The 27,243-nt window shown below is 37.8% G+C and overlaps 1 protein-coding gene across 1 annotated transcript in view; it reads left to right on the plus strand.

Moving 5' to 3' along the window:
* Window positions 1-2,587: 2,587 nt before the first annotated feature.
* Window positions 2,588-27,243, plus strand: part of SPATA16 (spermatogenesis associated 16) — a 272,485-nt gene continuing 247,829 nt past the window's right edge. The window contains 3 exon segments of the mRNA XM_052645324.1: window positions 2,588-2,730; window positions 27,158-27,219; window positions 27,222-27,242. Coding sequence (XP_052501284.1) covers window positions 2,588-2,730; window positions 27,158-27,219; window positions 27,222-27,242 — 226 coding nt within the window.

The following is a 27,243-nucleotide window of genomic DNA, read 5'->3' on the forward strand; positions in this document are numbered from 1 at the left end:
TGAGCTATAATGTGACAGCAGTGAAATCTGATTTCATGTAGTTACTGCAATGAGGTAATGAAATTGCAATCATCTGTCACAATCCTGTCATCTATAGGAAAGGGTGGGGAATTCAGAGGATATTAAAGAGCCCTGAAGGAATTTCCATGATAGTCCTGAGATTAGGCCAATCATTGACTTAAGGACCACAATTCATTCATGTTAACCTAAGAGACTCAAGCACAGCAGTCTGCTTAAGGCAAGAATACTGGAGTGGGTTGCCAACTCCTTCTCCAGGTGATCTTCCCGACTCAGGGATTAAACCTAGGTCTCCCGCATTGCAGGCAGATTCTTTACTATCTGAGCCACCAGGGAAGCCCACTAATGGAGAAACCAATGTCAAAACTTGAGGTGATCGGAAAAAATTGTCTATATAAATTGTAGTAAGAGACATATGAATTAATAATAAATGTGTAATCAGCCTCTCCTGTAATCAAAGTACTGTAAATGTAAACATCAAGGAGAAAATATTTCTCACCTATCAGATTAACAGATTTTTCTTAATTATTTGAGAGACTTAATGGGATACTATCACACATCACTAGTAAGAACATAAATTGACATAATTTGCAGTAGGACACTGGACTTTTAAAAAGTTAATGCTCTTTGACTTAGAAATTCCATTTTTAGGAATAATCCTAAATAGATAACCCACAGATGTACACAAAACAACATGCAAGTGAATTTATATACTTAGGAGATATTGCCTCCCCTTCTTAAAAAAAAAAAAACAAAAACCCTATACTTCCAATAAAATCATGCTATATCCATTATATCCATCCAGTAGACTATAAGGCAAAACTCATTTTTTTTTAGCACAATGTTAAATGACATGCAAAAATGACTCTGTAGAGTGTTAAGTGAAGAAGACAGGATAGACTTGCCATAAATATGGTTAGTATATGGAGTGTACTTCATAAAAGATAACTATAATCAATAGCAGTATTGAACAGTAAAACAATGAGTGGACTATTTTTATAAAGTACAAAAATAGGCAAAACTAAACTATGGTGTTAGAGGCAAGATAATCATTACCCCTGGGGGAACAGAAAAGGGATAGTCATTAGGAGGATCTTCTAGGATGCTAATGTTTTATTTTTTTTCACTTGGGTGGCAGTTATACTGGTGGGTTCACTTTGTGATAATTCATTGAACACACCTACAGTTGATTGACTTTTCTGTAACATATACCATACTTGAATAAACAATGATGATGAAAGTGAAAGAGGAGAGTGAAAAAGTTGGCTTAAAGCTCAACATTCAGAAAACAAAGATCATGGCATCTGGTCCCATCATTTCATGGCAAATAGATGGGGAAACAGTGGAAACAGTGTCAGACTTTATTTTTGGGGGCTCCAAAATCACTGCAGATGGTGACTGCAGCCATGAAATGAAAATGCTTACTCCTTGGAAGAAAAGTTATGACCAACCTAGATAGCATATTCAAAAGCAGAGACATTACTTTGCCAACAAAGGTCCATCTAGTCAAGGCTATGGTTTTTCCAGTGGTCATGCATGTATGGATGTGAGAGTTGGACTGTGAAGAAAGCTGAGCACTGAATAAATTGATGCTTTTGAACTGTGGTGTTGGAGAAGACTCTTGAGAGTCCCTTGGACTGCAAGGAGATCCAACTGGTCCATTCAGAAGGAGATCAGCCCTGGGATTTCTTTGGAAGGAATGATGCTAAAGCTGAAACTCCAATACTTTGGCCACCTCATGTGAAGAGTTGACTCATTGGAAAAGATTGATGCTGGGAGGGATTGGGGGCAGGAGGAGAAGGGGATGACCGAGGGTGAGATGGCTGGATGGCATCACCGACTTGATGGACGTGAGTTTGAGTGAACTCCGGGAGATGGTGATGAACAGGAAGGCCTGGCATGCTGCGGTTCATGGGGTCGCAAAGAGTCGGACATGACTGAGCGACTGAACTGAACTGAAACTATAAAGAAAAGCAAGGTAATGTTTGTCATAAAATCTATGATATTGCTGAGAAAATGGATGTAGTCCTTAGGGGTACATAGGTTCCTTAAAATGTAGGAAGTAAAACATTCTGTGAAAGGTGCTTGGCTGATCTTTTAAAAATTTTCACTTTTTAATATATACAACAGAACTTTAACTCCTACGTATGTACATTTTACATTAAAAAGTTTTAAAGTATTTTTCTTTAAAAAAGAAAAGATATACAAAATGTTATGAAGTGTATTTACTATGCATTTCCTACCTGTGCACTTATATGTATGTGAAAAAGGCAAAGAAGAAGCTCAATCTATTTATTATCTATTCATGTTAAGGAGAGTGCAAAGAAATATACTGAAATGGTCTTAGTATTTCTCTTAAGACGACAGATTATTTTGCACACATATTTTTGTATTTTCCAAAGTATTTTTTAACGATCACATTACTTTTAGAATCTGAAGGGAGGAGATACAAACTTTTTTTTACAGTTGGAAAAAAATGACAGCAGCCACGCAGTTATCAAGGGCAGGGCGTGTGGGCGGGGCCACGTGCAGGGGCGGGGCTACGGGCAGAGGGGCGTGGCCACGCGGAATGGGACGTTTCAACCTGGGCTTCCGCGAGCACACTGACCAACGTGGCCTCAAATCCGGACGTTTGGACTCGGGTGTGGCCAGATGCGGCAGCTGGGAGGTGTCCAGAGCTTCCTCCCGCCCGTGCGGGGTTGAACTGCCTAGGTAGGAGAAGATTTAACTGCGCAGTTAAAAATTTTCAGCTTCCCAGGCTGGCCTGAGAGGAAGGGGGCCTTCAGGAGGAAGCTTGAGGAAGTTGGGGAGAATAGGAGCTCCTTTCATCCTTCTCACCCTAGGAATGAGGAACGTTTTCTACTGATAACCGTAATAAGTAGCCAAGAAATCATTTCCTGCAGGCAGCTAAAGGCAAGGAATTCCACATTGGGTCCCTGTACTCTACGCAGCACACCTTACAGACCAAGATCTTACTTGGTTTATGAATAACAGACTTAATTTTTATTTTGTTTTGTCTTAACCTGTATTCCTTAATAAAGTGTATGATATGAGGTTATTTATCTCATGTCAAGTGAAAGAAGATCATTATTTCAGAGTTCAGATTATATTATAGGCTGTTGTCTCCCTAACTCATGATATTACTAAGGAAATAAAGGCGCCCAATATCACTAAGTATGGCTTTAGGTAGAGAGACAATCTGAGCTCTCTCATTCTCTAAGACACAGACCATGTCTTCATCTAGGTACTCTAACATCATCAGTTCAGTTCAGTTCAGTTTAGTCGCTCAGTCATGTCCGACTCGGCAACCCCATGAATCGCAGCACGCCAGACCTCCCTGTCCATCACCAACTCCCGAATTCACTCAGACTCACATCTATTGAGTCAGTGACGCCATCCAGCTATCTCATCCTCTGTCGTCCCCTTCTCCTCTTGCCCACAATCCCTCCCAGCATCAGAGTCTTTTCCAATGAGTCAGGTCTTCGCATGAGGTAGCCAAAGTACTGGAGTTTCAGCTTTAGCATCCTTCCAAAGAAATCCCAGGGCTGATCTTCAGAATGGACCGGTTGGATCTCCTTGCATTCCAAGGGACTCTCAAGAGTCTCCTCCAACACCACAGTTCAAAAGCATAAATTCTTCGGCTCTCAGCTTTCTTCACAGTCCAACTCTCACATCCATACATGATCACTGGAAAAACCATAGCCTTGACTAGATGGACCTTAGTTGGCAAAGTAATGTTTCTGTTTTTCAATATGCTATCTAGGTTGGTCATAACTTTTCTTCCAAGGAGTAAGCCTCTTTTAATTTCATGGCTGCAGTCACCATCTGCAGTGATTTTGGAGCCCCCCAAAATAAAGTCTGACACTGTTTCCACTGTTTCCCCATCTATTTGCCATGAAGTGATGGGACCGGATGCCATCTTTGTTTTCTGAATGTTGAACTTTAAGCCAACTTTTTCACTCTCCTCGTTCACTTTCATCAAGAGGCTTTTTAGCTCCTTTTCACTTTCTGCCATAAGGGTGGTGTCATCTGCATATCTGAGGTTACTGATATTTCTCCAGGCAGTCTTGATTCCAGCTTGTGCTTCTTCCAGTGTTTCTCAGGATGTACTCTGCATATAAGTTAAATAAGCAGGGTGACAATATCCAGCCTTGATGTACTCCTTTTCCTATTTGGAACCAGTCTGTTGTTCCATGTCCAGTTCTAACTGCTGCTTCCTGACCTGCATATAGGTTTCCTACCTGGCATGAAATGTGTGCTCTGGGTGTAGGTGGTGTATGAGTGAGGGAATGAATGGTTGAATGAGTGAATATCTTAAGAATCTGCCATTCAAAGGGGATTCAGCATGAGCATTGAAAAACAGTGTCAACCTTGTTTAAAGTTTGCTTTTCACAATACTTCTCTATAAAATATAAGTATCAATAAGGATCTCTTTTTGGAACACCAACAAAATACTTACCATGTTTAATAAGCCACTAAGAAAAGAAAGAAAGAAAGTGAAGTCGTTCAGTCGTGTCCGACTCTTTGCGACTCCATGGACTGTAGCCTACCAGGCTCCTCTTGTCCATGGGATTTTCCAGGCAATAGTTCTGGAGTGGATTGCCATTTCCTTCTCCAGGGGATCTTCCCAACCCAGGGATCGAACCCGGGTCTCCCACATTGTAGACAGATGCTTTACTGTCTGAGCCACCAAGTGAAATAAGCCACTAGTTTTAAATACATGCATAAAAACTTATTTGTTATGATAACTATTTTTTAATCCCCTATGATTAAATTTGATGTGCTAATAATGTTATTATACACACAAAGGGGCTTTGGATCTTTTCAGATTTCACCAGTAAGAACTTGGGTGCTATAGAGATGCTATCATTTAAATATTATTGCAGATTGGATGGACTGTTTTCCTCCAAATGGAAAAATAAATTAGGACTCAATAATAATATTTTACAGGTTCTTTTCCCCTTCATGCACAACAAAAGCTCGAGAAGTTTTTTGTAAAGGGAACTGTAAAGGTAGAAGAGAAAAAAAAAATGCTCTGGAAGTAAGAGAGAGACCAGAATCCTTCTAATCACCTAACTGCATACAGCATATAGTTTTTCTTCATTGTCTTGATTTGAGTAAGGAATGAAATATTGATTCTGATATGGGAGACAGGGATATGACTGGAGGCAAGACTGTGTTTTGTAGTATTTCAAAGAGGTTTTTAATTTTTCAGCCTCTTTTTCAACTGGCTGTACCAGTTCAGCACCTAAACTGGTAAGTTGTCATGGTGTGTAGCACAAGAGCATAATCAATATAGAACTGAGATTTTTCTTTGTTCCCAAAGTGGACTTTTCAGTGAAGTACCTTTTCAACCTTGTTCAATATGTTACTCATCAGTGTTATTATAACCAAATAGCTAAAACTTCCTATCTGGTCATTTGCAAAGATATTTCCAAAGAGAAATAATTTTAAAGGCCATTCAGGAAAAATACCCTCTTCTTTATCTTTGCCACAGTTTGAAATGGAAAATAACTACTTGTTACAGTATCTGCCCTAAATTCATAAAGTTGTTCATCTTTTGAGTAGTGAAACCAGTATGTTGGAAATTAATTACAACCTAAAGGAAAACAACAAATGAACATGAATAATAATTGTTATATACAGGACCTTAAAAAGGTCTCCAGGCATAAATCCATAGTTTCTTCCTAACAGCAGGACAGTTTTTTCTAATTAAGACACACAATGACTAGAACCTCAAATCTCCACATAGAATTTGACTGCAGTTTCTTTTCCTTTGTTTTATGTGATGTATCAGTTGAAAATAGATGAATAGGTAGCCAAACCATGGAGGGTTATAGAAACAAAAGCTATACAAACCCCAAATGTTCAAGGGCTTTTAAATCCCTTTACATCAGAGGGCCCAGATTATTATCTCTCAACTAGTATAAAATATATTGAGTCATCTTCCTGGAAAGTGACAGTCAAATTGTAACATTTTGCTCCTATGAAGAGCCTTGCTGAGTTTTTTTCAGGGATGTTAATAAAATAAAATACTATAACAGTCTAGTTTAAAGATCACTGAAGTAGAGACTATAACTTATCACAGCTCTGGCTAGATTTCAAAATATACAAGGTGAAGAAGCATAAGTGAGGGGTCCAATAGAAAGACCATTTTCCTGTATAATTTTTTTTAAATCAATGAGCAATAATAACAATAAAAATGATGAGAGTAATAGTATAACAGCATTTTTCAAGCACTTACTGTTTACCAGGAAACCTTCTATTACTCTCTACAACAACCATGAGCTAGATATTGTCATTAACCTTATTTTGTAAATTAGGAAACTGAGAGCACAATGGCCATTACTGATATCAAAATCATTCCAAATACTCCATGGGATGGGAAAAATAACTGATGGCAAAGATTCAGCTTTACCTCTACATTTTAGAAAACCTGAAGGGGTAAGTTCATTTACATACTGTAAGATTTGATATAGATCGATATATACCTAAATATGTCTGTTATGAAATTTTGAGGATTCATATATTTGAATCACTAATATTTCATAAATTTTAGGCAACTTTGAAAGGTAACTGATTTTATGCAGGATAAGCATGAGAATGTATCCTTTAATGTTAATGAATAGAAGTTGAAGCTGAAGTCACACTGCAATCTAGAACTGCATGACAGGTGGAGAATTGATATGGTGTTGAGTAGATAATTTAAAGGGGAATATTTCAGACCAGTATTATCACTGAATAGAAATAAAAATTACCAGGAGAAACCAGAAGTTCTTGATTTCAATTTCTTTCTGTAGATGAATTAGTCATTCTGTTTACTTAAATAATATTTATTAAACTATAATAAATTACATGAGTAAATCATTAATAAATTAATTAAATGCTATTGATAAATAAGAGTAATATAAATAATACAATTTATTAATTTAAGATTTACTTAAGTTGTATGTGTGCTTTTCAAGAGTAGGCATTAATACATGGAGTCAAAGTTAAGACAGATTAAATTCCCTTTAACAGAGAAAGGGGACTTGTCTATAACTCTGAGCTGTTTTTTTAAAATATAATTGAAAATATTGGTCTTGCTTTTCTTCAGGCACCTTTAGCTGTTACTTATTAGAATGATAGTTGCACATGTTAGTTTAAAAGTTATTGGCACTCAACCTGAGCCTGTGTTTCTCTGCTAGAATAACTTTCCTTAGGAAATTCCAATTCTGGGTGTTCATCTGATTTCACATGCATGAATGCTTCAGTGCTCTCCTACCAGTTATCACTTAAATTCCTATTAGCCAGCATAACTCAAGCAGAAGAATTCAATGCTGTCTCTAAAGATCACCTAAGTTATAGTTTGAGAAGACATTGTATTGTCACCATCCTCTTCCAAAAACGCTGTGCATTTAACTTGTTAGAAATCAGCTCAAGTTTGTTAAGTTTGAACGAAGGTTTAAGGAGCAAAACTATGACTACCACTTCACACCTCTGTTCAATAGACATTTGGAAACCTAGGTTTAAGTTGTAGGAAAAAAAGAATGCAATACTACCATGGCCTCCACAATCAGCCCTCAGCATACATTCCCAAATGTAACATGTCTCTTCTACTTTAGGGAGGTGTATGTTTTGAGCGTCTATGCGATTCCTACTCAGATGATGAGGATAATGTAGGCATAGATGGCATCTCAATCTCCTTAAGTATTGGGGACAAAGCTTAATTAAAGACTCTCAAAAGTTCAGATCTCAGTTAATCCCCCCATATTTTATATTCACGAATATAGTTCACAGTGAAGAGAAAACATCATGTTAGACAGGAGAGCCATTACCAGACTGAGGGGCAAGACTTGATATACATTACAAATCACAGCATCTATTCATTTAAACATTACAACCTGACTATGTACAGTTTCCCTTCAAATGTTGCCCATGCTTTCATTGGTCAATTCCATGGATACAGAAAAGGAAGTATAATCTACAATTCATAGAAGCTCTATCTTCTCACACAGTTGCCATTTCTTCCCATTTTTCTCCCAGAGATTCTGCCTCTCACGGGCTTGCATGTTACTCTGCCTGTGTCTCAGAATTTGTTCAATCAGTACCCACACGAAACTGGTCATTTGGTTTTGGTCTTATCTTCCAATAGTAGGTGACTACCAATGTTTTCCACTTATCACTCCATCTCCCTGATTCTCAGTATTTTTCATTCTTCCAAATCTTTCATATCTACAATATACTCTCAGGAATAATGAGATAGAGCTGGGTTGTGGGCAGGGAGGAAAATGTAGTTTTAAAATGTTCCTCAGGAGCCTGCCTCATTTCTTCTTCCTGGCTTGAAAATGCCTCTTCACTTTGGAACATGCATATCAGGAGATGTCGCCCTATGCTGGTATAGATGTTTTAAAGTGAAGGCTGAGGAAAGTTGATTCCATGAATTTTTGTAGCAGAATTCTGGAGTGAGCTCTTGAGGCCTCTTTTCTTTTAAAGTTAGAATGTGAGAATGCAGAGAGGGACTATTTGTACATACCAATCAGAGATAACTCAGTAATGATTTAAAATAGCCTCTTTGAGTAAATATTTAATAAAATTGAAGCTTGGGTTCTTTTTTATGCCTATTTCTCCAACTCAAGTAGTTACCTTTAAGAGGACAGAGGAAGAAACTCATCTTCATAGCAATCAAAATGGGAAGGGACCTTGTATCAGTTCCATTCTGGTCCTCCCTGGCCTCTATTGATACAGCCTTCTTTCCACTTTTTTCTTAGGATTGAGTGTGACTGAAGTATGGTTGATCCTGAGGTCACTGATCTAATCATCAATCAGGTCATCATCTTTACCAATTAATATATCTACAGCTGCAGGGAGATTAAGTCATAAAAAGAATCAAGCCTGGAGGGATTTTTTTCCCCTTAACACAACTAAACTTTAAAAAGTTTTGATAATGAGAGCAAGCAACTTTTTCATGCCCAGTGCAATTTGTTCAGGCTCCTCAGTGCCTTCAGAAACACAGGCGGAGAATTTCTTCTCTCTCTTCACTCTACGCACCATACACACAGACCAATAATTTACAAGCCACTCACATGAACTGCATTTCATTTGTGTGATTTTGCCCTCCTGGAGAGTTCTATAGAAAAACATCTTCTGATTTACCATCAGATTATTTCCATGACTTATAACTTGTATTTTCAAACAATGCAGAGATTGTAGGTGGGGGAGAAGAGAGCATGTGTTTAGGAAAGTCTTACCTCTATTGCCTTGAACATATTAGAGATATTTTAAATTCCTAGCTAACTCTTATATCTCGATCACCTGCAGGTGTGTTTCTATTGTCTATTTTTTCTTGTGATTTTTGATTTTTTTCTTGGTATTTGGGGGGCATACTTGGTAATTTTGTATTCAGTGTTGAATATTTTGTATAGGAGGCTGTAGAAGATTCACATGATGTATCATCCTATATAATGGATTCCTCCCTGCCTTCACTAAGCAGACAACACAGTTATTCATCTTAATTTAATCAGGAACTGCTATATGTTGAGGCTGGGCTGCAGGCCTGAAAATAGTTCATACCTAGGTCACTGTGGTTCCCAAGAGTTTCCAGCTGTATATCTGATGTTTCTTTAAGGCCATTTCTCCTGCAGGTCTCACAAGACTGTCAAAACTTTGCATTGCTTTTGAGAGGCCTTCTACTTAGGTCTTTAGCATCTTGCCTCTCCCCTCCCCATACCAAATTGGCAAATGTCCCACAGATAAAAATGGCTGTAAAAGTCAGCTCATTTTGATGAAGAAGTTGTACCGCATCTATTTTTCATTGCCTCCCATCTCTCCAGTACACTCAAACTGATGATTTGGTATTTAATCCTGCTTTTTCACTTGGTCTCAACAGAAATTCTGTCTGCTACCAACAAGTCCATCCCACCCATAATGCAGAAGTTATTATGTAACGGAATCATTTGAATGATATATTTTGCCTAGGTTCAAATTGTCAAAATAGTAATTTTAAAGTATCACTTTTTTTTAAAGTTTGATATACATCAGAACTTTCCTCAAAGAAGGTTTTTATTTCATGGTTCTCTTTTTCTGGGATTGACTAGGAAAATATTAGTCAATGATTAATATATGGTTAGTTTTCAAATATCACACAACTCTGTAAACTTGTCAGTTCAGTTAAGTTCAGTTGCTCAGTTGTGTCCGACTCTTTGAGACCCCGTGAACCGCAGCACACCAGGCCTCCCTGTCCATCACCAACTCCTGGAGTCCACCCAAACCCATGTCCATTGAGTCGGTGATGCCATCCAGCCATCTTATCCTCTTTCGTCCCCTTCTCCTCCTGCCCTCAATCTTTCCCAGCATCAGAGTCTTTTCCAATGAGTCAGCTCTTTGCATCAGGTGGCCAAAGTATTGGAGTTTCAGCTTCAACATCAGTCCTTCCAATGAACACCCAGGACTGATCTTTAGGATGGACTGGTTGGATCTCCTTGCAGTCCAAGGGGCTCTCAAAAGTCTTCTCCAACACCACAGTTCAAAAGCATCAATTCTTCTGCACTCAGCTTTCTTTATAGTCCAACTCTCACATCCATACATGACCACTGGAAAAACCATAGCCTTGACCAGATGGACCTTTATTGATAAAGTAATGTCTCTGTTTCTTAATATGCTGTCTAGGTTGGTCATAACCTTCCTTCCAAGGAGTAAGTGTCTTTTAATTTCATGGCTGCAATCACCATCTGCAGTGATTTTGGAGCCCAGAAAAATAAAGTCAGCTACTGTTTCCCCATCCATGAAGTGATGGGACCGGAGGCCATGATCTTAGTTTTCTGAATGTTGAGCTTTAAGCCAACTTTTTCACTCACCTGTATTACTTTCATCAAGAGGCTCTTTAGTTCTTCTTCACTTTCTGCCTTAAGGGTTGTGTCACCTGCATATCTGAGGTTATTGATATTTCTCCCGGCAATCTTGATTCTAGCTTGTGCTTCCTCCAGCCCAGCGTTTCTCATGATGTGCTCTGTATATAAGTTAAATAAGTAGGGTGACAATATACAGCCTTGATGTACTCCTATTCCTATTTGGAACCAGTCTGTTGTTCCATGTCCAGTTCTAACTGTAAACCTGTAAATCCTCATTAAATGTAATTGAAACATGATTGAACAAATTAAAAATGTATCTCTAAATTATTTGATATCTTCTCTATATTAACTCCAAAATTAATTTCTCATAGACAAATGCATTTCTGCAAAATAAGTATCATAATTTATACTATAAAAAGATTCAGAAGAAACCTTCAAGTAATAATACCAAAAACTATACAAGTAAGAAATTACGTTCTTCTTTTTCTTTACTCATTTTTGATTGGTGAAGAAGGGACAGTCTAAGTAGATGAGAAGAGAGGCCCAGGGGGCTCTCTTTGCTCATTTACCCTCTTTATATATCCCAGAGGAGGGTAAAGGGAAGCTGCCTATGCCTGGAAATGAGGCTAAGTGCTTCAAACCCGGGACAGAGGTAAGGGATGATATGTGCCTGGGCAACTTGAGCCAGAGGCAGAGGGGTTCTGAGGAGAATACATGATGCTTGTTGCTTTGTATGTTTCATGGGGAAGCACCGACAGTGAGTAGATCACAGGTTTGTAAACTGAGCGTACTGGCTTCGGGAAGGGGAACAATGAAGTTGAATTAAATGAGTCATTTGTGCAAAAATAGCTTAAACGAATATATACAAGATCTAAGTAGTTCCATCGGAAAGTACTTCATACTCGTTTAGCCATTCAGTCATGCTCTGCTCTTTTGTGGCCCCATGAACTGCAGCCCTCCAGGCTCCTCTGTCCATGGGATTTCCCAGGCAAGAATACTGGAGTAGGTTGCCATTTCCTTCTCCAGAGGATCTTCCTGGCCCAGGGATCAAACCCACATCTCTTGCTTGCAGGCAGATTCTTTACCACTGAGCCACAAGGGAAGCCACTTCATACTTACCTTTAGTAAAGTATCAAACTAGAACTCTTGCAAAGAATCAGATAAACTCTACTAGTTGGCTCAGATATATTTATGATGTAAAATGGATTGGCATGCATAGGAAGGCAGATAAACAGTTCATTTTCTAACCTCCCTCTCTCTCTTCTATGCCAGGTTCTATGGAAAGTACATGTAACATTGTACCATTAGTCCTTAGGCCAATCATACAGAAAATCTAATGCAGCAGTTTCTCAAGTGTTAAAAATAACCTTTTATTTTTCAGTCTCTAAAGGAAAAGGCAACTTAGGGATTACTAAGCTAAAAAGCACTGTAAATGTATTAGAAAATATTAAATTGACAATAGTCATACTTCTATTATATAACATGTTTTGAGATTAGGAGATTTCTGTGTTCACTCTCCACCTGTTTCCACCCTACTCCAGAATACACTTTACAGAGATTTATGATGATCTTAGGTGAAAATAAATATCCAATTCAACCTCAGGGAAAATGATTTAGGAACAGTCTCATATTCTTGCCTCAGGTTCTCCTTGTGAGGTAAGAGTGGCAGATATTAATTATTCATGCATTACCCTTGATGCACCCATTTTATGGATCATGCACTATTTGACTGCTTATATATGATTACAATGAAAGTAGATTAGCTATCCTGCTTGTGATGGATGTTCTCTCATTTTACCAGTTGCTCTCCAGGACACAAAATCCACAGGGAATAAATATCCTGAGATTCAATTTTTATGTAAATATTAGTTGCCAACTTGTTGAAACTGAAGAAGAAAAATGATGTGTGTATGCATCTGTAAACAAAGTTTCACAATGTAAAGCAAAGCAAAGTATCAACTATTAAACATTATTAGTATGTTTTATAAATATGTTTATAATTTGTTCATGGTATAATATATATGTACTATGTTTAAAACTATAATAGCTACTGTTTGTAGAGAACAGATTATATGCCAGATGATTAATCAGTTTCTAAAAAACATTGCTTTGTTAATCCTTCAGTCACCCCTATAAGGAATGAATTGGATGAAAAAACAAGATCCATCAAAGTAAAGTAACTTATTGAAAGTTTCTTCAGCAAAAAAGAAAGATTTAGGATTTGAGCTCAGATCTCAAGTCTAAAACACAGGCCCTGATGCTGGGAGGGATTGGGGGCAGGAGAAGGGGATGACAGAGGATGAGATGGCTGGATGGCATCACCAACTCAATGGACATGAGTTTGAGCAAACTCTGGGAGTTGATGATGGACAGGGAGGCCTGGTGTGCTGCAATTCATGGGGTCACAAAGAGTCAGACACGACTGAGTGACTGAACTGAACTGAACTGAACTGAGGAAAGAGCCCAGTATTTTCACCTAATTGGAATTCAAGAAGTGTTGGTTGACTAATGGATGTAATGAATGCCTGAAAATAATCCATCCATATGAGCCTCTCTTTCAGGAACGTACGCATATAGACCTTCAAGTGTTTCTTAAGTATCGGCGCCTAATGCAGACTGTCTTCCTGTCAGACTGCTTCATCAGTGCCAGCCCAAGTACCAGTTTTACTGCATCCACATCCAGGATAAAAATGCGCTGGCTCAATGCCAGCATGGTCACCCAACCACTTGTATCAGACTCCACTGGAGTAGACTGAACTTGGACATGCTTACAGCACCAGCAAAGTAGCATTACCAAAAGAAAATAATTTTCTAGGAAAATCTAGCATGTTTTAATATTTCAAAAAAGTAATGATCATAACACTGAAACTTGTTGAACATTTTAAAAAATTATTTAATAGTTTGGCATTGTTTCATAACACTTTTAATTTGGAGTGGTATGGAGTTGGAGTGGGAGAGTCAGAAGGTGGTGCATATACTGTAACCACGTTAACACTTTGGACATTTTATATTTCTAGTACAGCCCTCCTCTGCTTATCAAACATGAAGATTCCCAAGATCACTCCTGACCCGTAAATCAAAATTTGTTGGACCTGCAACCTAAGAGGCCTCAGAAGATTCTGATGCATATTAATGTATGATCTCCCATTAAACCATAAACTCCTTGAGAATGGAGGTGATCTCTGCTTCAGCATTGCATCCCAGTGCTGACACAGGTCATGACACAGGGTAGTTGCTTAGTCAATCAGGAATGATTGCTGAATGAATGGAATTCTTAAGGTAGATTTTTAGATATCATTAGTGTATCCCACTCTTTCATTGTCTACTTTATGCCACGAGTTTTTGCTTCCAGCTGAGTACACTGTGTTTTTAACAAACAAGTTTTGATTATGTTTAAAGTAATGTGAGGTACACCTGAAATCAGCACAACATTGTAAATCAACTATAGTCCAGTAGGATATAAAAATTAAAAATAATGTTGCTGTGATGGAACCTAGAATCAGACCCTTTAGACCAATTTCAAGTCCTGCTGTTACCACTAAACAGAGCTGTGCCCTCTCTGGCCCTCATCTCTAAAATGTAGAAATTGGAACAGATGTATCCTATGATTCCCCTCCATTGCTAAAAACAATCATTTTTCATGTTTAAAAACATTTGTTTTAAAATAATGCAGTATCTATTATTTTAATTTAAACATTTTAGTACACTTTTACTTAATTATTGTTTCTTGAAACTATAGGATTTACTTTTTAAAAAAAACACATAAAGTCAAAAAGCACAGGCTACACATGTTTGTATCAGATACTTCAGTAGTGACCAACACTCTGTCTGAGCATTCTAATAACACTGTGAATCGTGAAGGGAAAAATGACCATGTAGCCATCATCACAGCTAAGATTCATGCACACAAGAATCATCAATGGATGCCATATCAAGAGAGGCAGTTTGATGAAGAACAGAAAAACTGCAGGTTTTAAGTGTCTGCACACAGACCGCTTGTAAGTTGTAACAGTGAAATCTTTCTCTGGAGAAACTAGATGACAACTTGACCAGGTGATTAAAATTTTCATCACTGGACTTCCCTGGTGGTCCAGTGGTTAAGAAGCCATCCACCTGCCGATGCAGGAGACGCAGTTTCAATCCCTAGTCTGGGAAGATCCCACATCCTGTTGGAAAGCTAAGCCCGTGCCATGCTACTCAACTACTGACCCTGCACTCTAGAGCCCTCACACCACAACTGCTGAAACTCGCACATCCTACAGACCATGGTCTGCAATAAGAGAAGATCCAAAATCAGAAGCGTGTGCACCACAACGAAGATTAATTCCCACTCACCACAACTAGAGAAAGCCCATGCACAGCCATGAAGACCAAGTGCAGCCAGAAATAATAAGTAGATTAATTTTTAAAACTTAAAAAGTATTTGCATCACCAAAGAAAGACAAGTGCATTGTGTGCTTCCAAACACGGGACCCTGAGAAAGAAGACACATTAGTTTGTGATATAATCTTACTGGGGATGCTTAACCCAATTCTAAATATGCGGAAGTATCTACCGAATCAAGGCAGAGTCTACTGAATTGCTGGTTCTTACTTTTAAAAAATGCCAACACTTTGGACAACAAAGAAAGGCTAAAGGAACTGGTTCAGAGTAAGACTAAAGAGATGTGACAACTATATGCAATACATTATCCTAGACTTGATCTTATACTTGAGGAAAAAGTACTAAAAAGAATGTTATGAAGACAGTTGACAAAACTGAAATAGGGACTATAGATTAGACAACAGCATAGTATCAATGTTAACAATCCTGGATTTCATAACTATATTGTGTTACATAAGTGAAATATCCTTGATTCTAAGAAATATGCACTGAAGTAACAAAGGATAATGAGACATGATGCATGCAACCTACTCATAAATGACTCTGAAAAAAATGAATAATATAAATTTACATACATGAATGTGTGTCTCTATAGCTGTCTACACTACATACACACATACACACACATTGGAATTATAAATGTGGGCAAGATGTTTAAAATTGGTAAATCTGGGTTAAGGGCAATTGAGAGTTCTTAATGTTATTCTTACAACTTATCTATAAATTTACAATTATTTCCAAACAAGTTAATGGGTTCATTTAAAAAATACATTTGTCACCTCTGGGTGGATGTAACTTTAAAACATGTTTGAGAACAATTAATAATTTAAAGGGTAAATAAAAGGATAAGAAATCTTTGTGGTTACTGTTCATTAATTGTGTGACTTTCTGCAAACAAAGCACTAAACTGTTCAATATATGTTTCTTCATTTGGAAATTGCAACTGGGATAACCATTTACCTTGTGTATTATGGTGGAGGCAGTGGAGTGAGGTAGAAAGAACCCTGAGAGTTGCAAGATATGATTGAAAGCACTGTTTTGCTGTGTGACCATGAGCAGGTCATTTCACCTGCCTAAGATTTCATTGTTTTCATCAGATGAGAATATATTGAGAAGCCTCTCCATCTCCACCCTTCTACAATTCTAAGTTATATTTTAAGAAATAAAATGTGAAAGTCTAAGAAGTAAGCACTATAGCAACAGAATTAAAGAGTTGGCCAAAGTTAGGGGAAAAAATTTTTTTTTCTTTATACATCTGTATAGTCTCAGCCTCTTAAGTAAATAGAAACTTGGATTACTTTTACAGACAGACAGTGCTATGTTTGCAAAGAAAGAGAACTTTCTCTCAGGATGCCAATGAATTTGCCAGGCTGATTGCATTTATGCTTCAAGAAGAAATGTAGCCAAAGGTCTCTGAAGTACGTTGAAGCATGACTTGCCTTACCCTCATATTCCTCCCACACCAAATGAGTTATTATTATTCTTTTTACAATCAAGTTAGATTAAGGATGTTAGAGAAGTACATTTGTATTCTTATGGGCCACACTTGTAAAGATAGCAAGTTGTATCATTATGACTTCCCCCAAAAGGTCTGACTTTTCTAATGCTTTTGGTTCTGAATGAGCCACACTTCATGTCAACAAAGAACCAGGGAAATTATTTATCCCCTAACAAAGACTAAAATAAAAGAGACCAGGGTAGGCACATCATAAATATTGTTGACTTAGAGAAGAAAACAATAAAAATAGAAGGAAACGAAAAGAAAGACAGAATCAGGATGCCACAGTGTCTAGAGAAACTCTCCATAGTGAAGTCAATTTGTAAAAGCTAGCTTATATTTAGGGGCCTGTGTGGTAAGTCGCTTAAGTTGTGTCCAACTCTTTGTGACCACCTGGACTATAGCCTGCCAGGCTCCTCTGTCCATGGGGTTCTGCAGGCAAGAATACTGGAGGCAAGGGTACTGCCATACCCTCCTCCAAGTGAGCTTCCTAATCCAGGGATCAAACCTTTATCTCTTGTGTCTCCTGCACTGGCAGGTGGGTTCTTTACCACTAACGGCACCTGACTTTCAACTAACTGTCTAAGCTCCTGTAATAAGGTACAGCAGGAAAAAAAGAACATAACTATGAATTTGTCAATAAATGTACTGTAAGATACAATCATCTGTTTGCCCAGTCAACAAATATTTATTGTGTACTCTGTGTCAGGCTCTGACTATGAGGCAGTGAATTAGGCATACAAGGTTCATTGTCTCAGGGAGCTTATATTCTGGTGTGAAAAGGTAGATTCAAAACCAATACAGTATTGCAAAGTAAAATAAAAATAAATAAATAAATAATGAAAAAAAAGACACATATACATAGACTAATATATGTGACTAAATATATCTGTGATAAGTGGTATGGTGAGATTTAAAAGATATATGACTGGGCTAGACTAGGCTAAGTCACTTTATCGTGTCCGACTCTTTGCAACCCTATGGACTGTAGACTGCCAGGTTCTGTCCATGGGGTTCTCCAATACGACTGGGGGAATTACTTTTAATTAATTAGAGAAGATTTCTTTAGGAACAACATTTAAGCTGTAATCTGAATAATGTGAGAAACACAATGAAGAAAACGCGCATAGACCAACTACTGCAAAGGCTCCAAGGTGGGAATGAACTTGTTAAAACAGCAAAACAAAATAAAAGCCAAGTGGCTGAAACACAGTAGACAAAGCAGGAAATGCATGATGAATTTTCAGGTATAAGAGGTTTTTATTCTATTCTAGGTATTGCAGGCAGCCACTTAAAGATCTAATGCAAGAATATGGTGGGATCTGATTTTCATTTAGAAGGATGACTTGGCTGCTGTGTGTGAGAGAACAGTTTCAATAATCTAGGCAAGAAATTATGGGGTTGGAAAGCATCAGCATGGGTATGGATAGAGGTGGACCTTTGAAAGAAAAAGTCAGTAGAACCTCATGATGGATTGGACAATAGAATTAAGTAAAAGAAAGGAAGGAAAGAAAACTCATAAAGTTCTGTTCTGACCAATGGATGTGGGGGCTTATACTGCAATGGGGAAGACTGGGTGATGGGTAACTGAAGATGAGATTTAAGAGACTTGTTTTGGGCTTTTAAATTTTAAGATGTATATTAGGCAGTCCAAGTAGAGGTGTCACACGGTGAGGTATACAGTTTTGAATTCCTGGGAGTATTCTGACGGCTAGAGTTGTAACCCTGAGAGTTATGATGGTATTTGAAGCAACAGGATTGGACAAGATCACCTAACCAGACAATGCAGATGGAGAATAAAAGCAGCTCCAGCTGTCGGGTGTAACAGAAGAGGAAGGGCCAACCTCGGAGATCAAGAATGAGTGGTCAGTGAAGTAATAGGAAAATAAGAACTGCAAGGTGCCATAGAAGGGGAGATGATGATGTGCCACTAATGAGAGTGTCATCAGTTAAGAATACTGCCAATAGGTCTGGCAGATGAGATACTCGGCAACGTGGAAGTCACTGATGACCTTTGTCAGAGCAGTCTTAATGGAGTAGGAAAGAGTGGAGTCTGCAGAGATTGGATTGGGGAAGAAAATTTGTGATGAAAAAGTGGAGACAGAGAGTATAAAAACTCTTTTCAGTCCTTTTGCAGTGGAGGGGAGCAGCAGTATGGGATGGCAGCAGGAAGGAGATGTGAAGGCAAGAAAGTTTGCTTGCTTTTCCTTAAAGTGTTGCTAGATCTGTGTGCGCATTAATGGATTAAGCAAGAGAGGAAGTGATGATTGCAGAAGCAAAGTGGTTGAGAGGTTTGGAGACACAGGATTGAGACAAAAGTGTTTAACCTTTGAAAGAGTGGAGGCATGTTCAAGGAGGACGCATGTGCAATGAGCTCACTTCTTCTCTTATGTCCCATTACATCAATTATCTCATTTGATTCTCACATGATTCTCCTGAATCCAATCATTCCCATTTCTGGGGGAGGAAAATAATGTTTAGAGAGGTTGGATAATTTCTCCTAGAACACACAGTTGATAAATAATATATCTAGAATTCAAACTGTTTGTGCAACTCCAAACTGAATGCTCTTTCCACGGTGTAAAGCCATGAACAATGAAGATACCTTTCTAATGCTGTCTGATGCAACATAACAAATGTTCACAGTGTACCAGGTGCAATGAAACACAGTTGCTTTGATGCCATTATTACCATTTGGTGACTCTCTGATCAGCAAATGATTTGTCAATTTAAAGTCTGGAATCCCCCACTCATATGGAAGTGTAGTGCCCACATTATTTTTTCAGAATTTAATGACTTCTGGAATAAAACCGGACCATACGTATACTTGCAACTAATGATCTTATTAAAAATGTCTAGTGCCTTTCTCAACAAATCTGCTTCATATACTTGTTAGCTGTAAATTGCCAATTAATTCTTTTTCCACTTAATAGAAAGTCCACCCAATAAAACAGTGATAAAATTGAATACCTTGTTACTAAATTTTGAAAAAAATGTTTTTTAAAGTAGAGAAAGTGTAAATCCCAATCAATGGTGGTGAAATGCAGAGGAATTTATTATCCTGTGGTTCAAAAGTCATGGAATTTGACATCAAATGTCCCAAGTTTAAGTTTTAGGTCTAAATTATCTTGGTGACCCCTCAGGTTGTTTAATCACTTGCTTTCCTCATTAGTAAAATAAGGGTAATAATATTTATGCAAAAAAAGTTGTTGTGAGAAACAAATGGAATAATCTAGTGAGATAAACTTGTACACTGGGAGTACTTGTTGGCTGCTATTATTATTCAGATAACACTACACAGTATGTTTTATTTTGTGTTTCTTAATAAGTATCGTGAGCCCAATTCATTCTCTCTTCCGATAATGGTGAACTATTCCTTATGATTACGTGGATAAAAGAGAAGAAAAATTGCCTGTATAGGAACACCTCTCATTCTGCCTCTTCCAAAACCAAATCTCTTCAACTGCATCAGTCTCCTGTTCCCACAGAAGCATGTTTGTTATTGCTAGCATACTACTCACCTCACCTATGCGCTCCTTTCAAAGCGCAAAAGTGTATTGAGGACCTATTAGGTTCCAGATTCTGAAGGCACTAAACATCAGGATTAGACTCTTAATGTTATGTGGCAGCCTGGATGGGAAGAGAGTTTTGGGGAGAATGGATACACGTATATATATGGCTGAGTCCATTCACTGTCCATCTGAAACTATCACAATATTGTTAATCAGCTTCCCAGGTGCACTAGTGGTTCAAAACCTGCCTGCCAATGCAAGAGACACAGGAGATGTGGGTTCAGTCCCTGGGTTGGGAAGAGTCCCTGGAGGAGAACATGGCAATCCACTCCAGTATTTTTGCCTGGAGAATCCCAGGATGGGCTCTAGTTCATAGGATTGCAAAGACTTGGATAGGACTGAAGTGACTTAGCGTGCACTGGAATGCAAAAGTAGGAAGTCAAGAAACACCTGGAGTAACAGGCAAATTTGGCCTTGGAGTACAGAATGAAGCAGGACAAAGGCTAATAGAGTTCTGCCAAGATAATGCACTGGTCATAGCAAACACCCTCCTCCAACAACACAAGAGAAGACTCTACACATGGACATCACCAGATGGCCAACAGCAAAATCAGATTGATTATATTCCTTACAGCCAAAGATGGAGAAGCTCTGTACAGTCAGCAAAAACAAGACCAGGAGCTGACTGTGGCTCAGATCATGAACTCCTTATTGCCAAATTCAGACTGAAACTGAAGAAAGTGGAGAAAACCACTAGACCATTCAGGTATGACCTAAATCAAATCCCATATGACTATACAGTGGAAGTGGAAAATAGATTTAAGGGACTAGATCTGATTGAGTACCTGATGAACTATGGATGGAGGTTTGTGACTTTGTACAGGAGACAGGAATAAAGACAATCCCCAAGAAAAGGAAATGCAAAAAAAGCAACATGGCTGTCTGAGGAGGCCTTACAAATAGCTGTGAAAAGAAGAGAAGTGAAAAGCAAAAGAGAAAAGGAAAGATATGCCCATTTGAATGCAGTGTTCCAAAGAATAGCAAGGAGAGATAAGAAAGCCTTCCTCGGTGATCAATGCAAAGGAATAGAGGAAAACAACAGAATGGGAAAGACTAGAGATCTCTTCAAGAAAATTAGAGATACCAAGGGAACATTTCATGCAAAGATGGCTCGATAAAGGACAGAAATGGTATGGACCTAACAGAAGCAGACGATATTAAGAAGAGGTGGCAAGAATACACCGAAGAACTGTACAAAAAAGATCTTCATGATGTACTCTGCCGGGAGAAATATCAATAACCTCAGATATGCAGATGACACCACCGTTATGGCAGAAAGTGAAAAAAAACTAAAGAGCCTCTTGATGAAAGTGAAAGAGGAGAATGAGAATGTTGGCTTAAAGCTCAACATTCAGAAAGCTAAGATCATGGCATCTGGTCCCATCACTTCATGGCAAATAGATGGAGAAACAGTGTCAGACTTTTTTGGAGGGGCCTCCAAAATCACTGCAGATGGTGATTGCAGCCATGAAATTAAAAGACACTTACTCCTTGGAAGGAAAGTTATGACCAACCTAGATAGCATAAACTCAATGGACATGGGTTTGGGTGGACTCCGAGAGTTGGTGATGGACAGGGAGGCCTTGTGTGCTGTGGTTCATGGGGTTGCAAAGAATCGGACATGACTGAGCAAATGAACAGAACTGAACTCCAATACAAAATAAGTTAAAAAAAGGAGGGGGGATTGTGATGAATTCTTGCACCTTCAGCACTTCACAGTCTTGTTAGACAATGTCTGCTCTATGCCAAGTTATTTACCTATACATCCCTCTCCCCATCCTACACCCTCACCCCCATGCATTCTAGAATGCCGAGAATCCTGTCTTGGTCATCCTTGGTTTCCTTTATAACACATAGCATGTGACATTTCTCTAGGTAGGTGTCCAATAAATTATTATTGGATCAAAGAAACATTCTGTAGTGTGTTTTTTTAAAAATATCAAGGTGTACTAGTGGACTAACAAGCAAGATGCTTTTCCTTATAATGTCTCTCTTACATTTAACAGCAAGTTAAAATTAGATACTTTCTTTTTTTTTAAAGAAAGAAAACCATAGCAACTGTGATGTTGAATGTTTCAGAGAGCAAATTTTTAAGTATTCTCTTTTTCTGAATTGCCCATGTTTAAGCTGCTGATTTCAATCAAAATGCTAATAAATAATTTGTCATACTAACAGCCATGTAAACCACTGATTGTATCTATGAAGTGATAGAGTCTCCCATATAAGACAGAATGCTTAATGAAATGCTCTCAGAAAAAATGAATGTGTTGAAAATCCACTGAATAAATTTTCAACAGTTACCCTCTGGAAATGATTGAACATTAACCTTTGTTTCTAGTACCTGCATTTATTATAAAACCTTCAAGAGTGTTCTGTTTCATATCAATATTTGCTGGAGTTTTTAAAGACATGGCCTCTAAGAGGAAATCAATTTTACAGTCTTCTAAATGAAAGAATGGGTATTTTTACAGAATGTTATCAGTGAATACCTCTTTGATATACATAATGATTATCTAATAGTTTTCTCTAAATGTATTTTTATTGAAGTAATGATTAAAATGTAACTCAGTGCCTTAGGAACACTGACTAATGTCATGTTAATCAACTTGAGTACTAAAAAAACACTGAAGAGGTTGATAGTTTAAATCTAGTTGGTAGATGATTCACTTGAACTATCAAAGAATAAAATGTACTTTACCCAGGACCAAATTTAAAATGAAACCAAACAAAATGTAGGAAAACCACCTCAGAAACAACTCTTAGAAAGTTAAACCAAACCTTTAAAAAAATCTAATTTACTTCCCTTAAAATTTTTAAATTAGTCTTTGATTCACAGAATCCATACTGATCAGTATCTATTGAATGTCTGCTCTATGAAAAGCACTGAACTGATGTCAAGATAAACAGATTTCTGTTTTTAGGGGGCTTGGTGGAAGAAATAAGTCATTCACATATAACCATAATGTGGAAAATAGGACTGTAAATGCTGTCGTTATTCTGAGGAGGGAGAGATGGAAAACTTCTGGCTAGGTTTGGACAGGTAGAATGAGATGAGAACAGGGAAATGGAGAATTCTTAGCAGACAGATTGAAAACAAGTATCTTTTTTGGTAGTAACAAGAAGTTCAGCTTGACTACAGAGCAGTTTGCAGAAGGTGTGCTAAATAAGTCTGGTAACACACATTGAGCTAGCTGGTAAAAGGCCTTAAATTCCAGATTATTTAAATGGTGTTGTATATTTAAAAAAAAAAGCTGTAAGTGAACAGTTTCATAACACTTTTGTAGACATGCAACAATTTTTATAAAGAATTGGCTCTAAATCTGAAGCTGAAATCACCTGATTTAGAACAACACTGAAAAATATTGGTTGAGTTTGGCCATACTTTTTCAGCCTGTACATAGAGGTCACTTTTAGACATTAGGATATTTATTCTTGGTTTTTGTGGGGACCTGAATTATGTGTTTCTTGGACAAATTTGGGATATTTACTCTTTCAGATGTTTGAAAATGTCACAAATATTTTCCCTTGATTGCTGTATATGCCATGTACATTTCTTCCTCCTCTGTTGTTGTGTGGGGCCTCCTTGGTGGCTCAGATGGTAAACCATCTGCCTGCAATGCAGGAGACCCAGGGTTCGATCCCTGGGTTGGGAAGGTCCCCTGAAGAAGGAAATGGCAGCCCACTCCAGTACTCTTGCCTGGAAAATTCCATGGACAAAGGAGCCTGGTAGGCTACAGTGCATGGGATCACAAAGAGTCAGACACGTCTGAGTGACTTCACGTTCTTTTCTTTCTTTCTTTCTATTGTTGTTTCTTGCAAAAAACTGCACTGAAGAACAAAACTGTGATCTTTATAGAGACATTAATGGACTGATGAAGAAATACTCAGAAGCCTGTTTCTTGAAAAAACAATTAACTTTCTTGCAAAGTAAAAAGGTGCATAGTTGGGTTGGGGGTGCAGACAACTGACAGGAAGACTGGAGTAGGGGAATTTGAAGGAAAAGAGGTGGAAGGAGAGAGGGAAGGAGGGAGAAAGAAAGAACAATTACGTCTTACAAGAAGTGGTTGTAAAGATAAGTTTATGTATTCAAGAGGTGAAATAAATGAAGAAGAGAGAGGTAATGCTGCTGTAGACACTTAAAATTACTAGCCACAACCAACTACAGATAATCCCACATATTTTAGCTACTATGCTTGAAGTAGAGAGAGTTTAGAAAAGATACGCTTAAAATTTGAAATAGCCCATGCTGCTGCTGCTGCTGCTGCGTCGCTTCAGTCATGTCCAACTCTGTGCGACTCCATAGATGGCAGCCCACCAGGCTCCCCCATCCCTGGGATTCTCCAGGCAAGAACACTGGAGTGGGTTGCCATTTCCTTCTCCAATGCATGAAAGTGAAAAGTGAAATATTTCCTGTTTATATATTTGAAGCTGATTGTAAGAATGATATGAATCAGAGATCCTTAAAATCAGGTATTTTGAGCTTTAAACAAGTTTTAAGAGCATCACATCTCTTTTGCATTGCAGATAGTACTGGACAAGAGGGGAACACAAATATAATTTCTATAGTATTGGTAAGAAACGAGCTGAGTTTGGAACTTAGCCACCTTGTGGTATATAAATCTTACTCAAAATTTTATAAAACCCTTAAAAACTAATATAATGTATGTATGGCGTTAGAGTTTTACTACTTCCATGTCTATAGCTTTACTACTGTAAAAAGCTTATTGGTACAGATGTATATCTTGAGTCTTCATCCACTGGAGATCTTAATTCAAGGACTGAAGCTAACTTTTCTCAAACCAAAGCATATGTGGCATAAAAGAGCAAATAAAGATAGAGTGATGGTAAAGAGTTTTTCCCTCTCTACCCTGAGTAGCCACATTAGTGGTCCAAAAGATATACTGGATACCAGCAATGAAATCAAGAGAGGAAAAGAAAACGGGGCCTTTCCTGAATGCAGTTATGCTGTGATGATGGGTCTAATGATGCTCAGCCATAACTATCTCTTTCAATACTGAGTATAACACAGACTGGCAAAATTTTTAATCTTTTAGGTGTTTTCCCCCACATAGACACAATGTACTAATAAATCAGTGCAAATCACTGGGGAAATATTTTTCTAGTGTTTAACTTCTGCAAATTAACATTCAAGATAGCTGGTATTAGAATTATTTGAAATTCAGTCTTTCCTATAAGATAATACAGATCATCACAGTAGATGTTTTGATGTGTTCAATTTTGACCTGAACCATTTCTGATGACCCAAGTTCAGTGTGGTAGGAAGGGGGAAAGTGCCTCAAAGGTTACAGTCATATATACAGTTTTGTATCTTCCTACACTTTGCCAAGAATTACTGTTGTTAAACTTCCAGATCATTTTAAAGGTTTTCTGGGGCATATCTGTCTTTCAAGCAAACAAATGAAAATAATCAACATCTTATGATTAACAAAATCATAAGATTTGAGAAGCTAGTCAAGACTTTCTCTTGAGTCAGGCAATGACATTGTAGCAGTTGAAAATAGGCAAGAGTGTTAGCTTTTATTTCATTATTATCTTATCATATTTGGCTCTTCTTTCTTACATTTTCTCTTCTCTTTGTGTTCTGAGTCTCCTATTAGGTATCCTAAACAACACCATACCTTAGAGGAAGTACTCCAAATCAGGAGTTAGTGACTGGAAGTAGCGATCCAGGAAGGAAATAGCGATCCAGGTTCCCCCAATGACCAACAGCATGACTCATATAAAGCAACTTAATATTTCTGTCCCTTAGTTTCCTTGAAAAAATTTGTTCCATATTCCTATTTATCCTACAGAATTATTTCCAGAACAGGATACAATAGGTGAAAGAGTCTTAAAAATAAGTACCAACCAAACTATACCATAACTAGTTTAACACATTTTATATTTTGAAACTAATCTAGAAGCAGAAATAGTATGCAGAAATCTTTGAATCAAATAACTGTTAGTTATATTTTTGAACATCTGTAATTTAAGAATATATCGCATCTTCATATACCATGATGCCTGATATCATTGCTACCAAAATATGAATACAGTAGACTCAAGTTGAATCTGTGGCTCCTTTAGATGAGAAGGAAATGGCAACCCACTCCAGTATTCTTGCCTGGAGAATCCCATGGACAGAGGAGCCTGGTGGGCTACAGTCCACAGGGTTGCAAAGAGTCGACACGACTGAGCGACTTCACTTTCACTTTCAAGTTGAATCTGTGGCTCCTTTAGATGAGAGGGTGAATGCCATGTTCTTCTGCTTTCAAGTTCATGCCAAATAAGAGTTACCTTTAAAGCTGTTTAAACTTGAGATTCCCATTAATAAGAGGAGAAATAAACTGCGGAAACATTGTGCTCATAACAGTTTCTGGAAGCCTTTCAGAGGAGGCAGCTGTGGTTTCTTTCGACTCCTAAGTCTATTATGCAGGTTAGCAGTATATTTTATAATGAGTTCTAGACCACCTGCCTTCCTGAGGAAATTAAGATCAAGATATATTTTTTTTAGGTCTTTTTTTTCCTCAGTGGTTATGTATAAGATTTTCCTATTCAATGACTTTGAGCACCCCATAAAAATATTCATTCAGTGTTGTTCAGCTATAGATGATTATTTTTAAAGGCATTGTCTAAATGTGTTTTCAATGAATTCTTGGGGAATTTTGAGACTAAAACATATACTTCTCTAGTAAAACAGTCAGCAGATGATGTCTACACAGTTTTAGTTTAAGGTGATGAATACCTACAATGAATTAAACAGCAATTTCAATGAAGTTAACTATATAGTCTGACTAAAACTACTGGAATTTCAAATTTTTGTTTTAATTATTTTTCTTATTCTCACCCCTTTACAGGTGTTTTAAGGGGCAATCAGTGGATTCAGGAAGCAGTAGGAGCTTGGAGAATACAATAAATAAGATCTTGTTCCAAAGATAAACAC

This window comes from Budorcas taxicolor, chromosome 1 (genome assembly GCF_023091745.1).
Source record: "Budorcas taxicolor isolate Tak-1 chromosome 1, Takin1.1, whole genome shotgun sequence".
Taxonomy (NCBI): Eukaryota; Metazoa; Chordata; class Mammalia; order Artiodactyla; family Bovidae; genus Budorcas; species Budorcas taxicolor.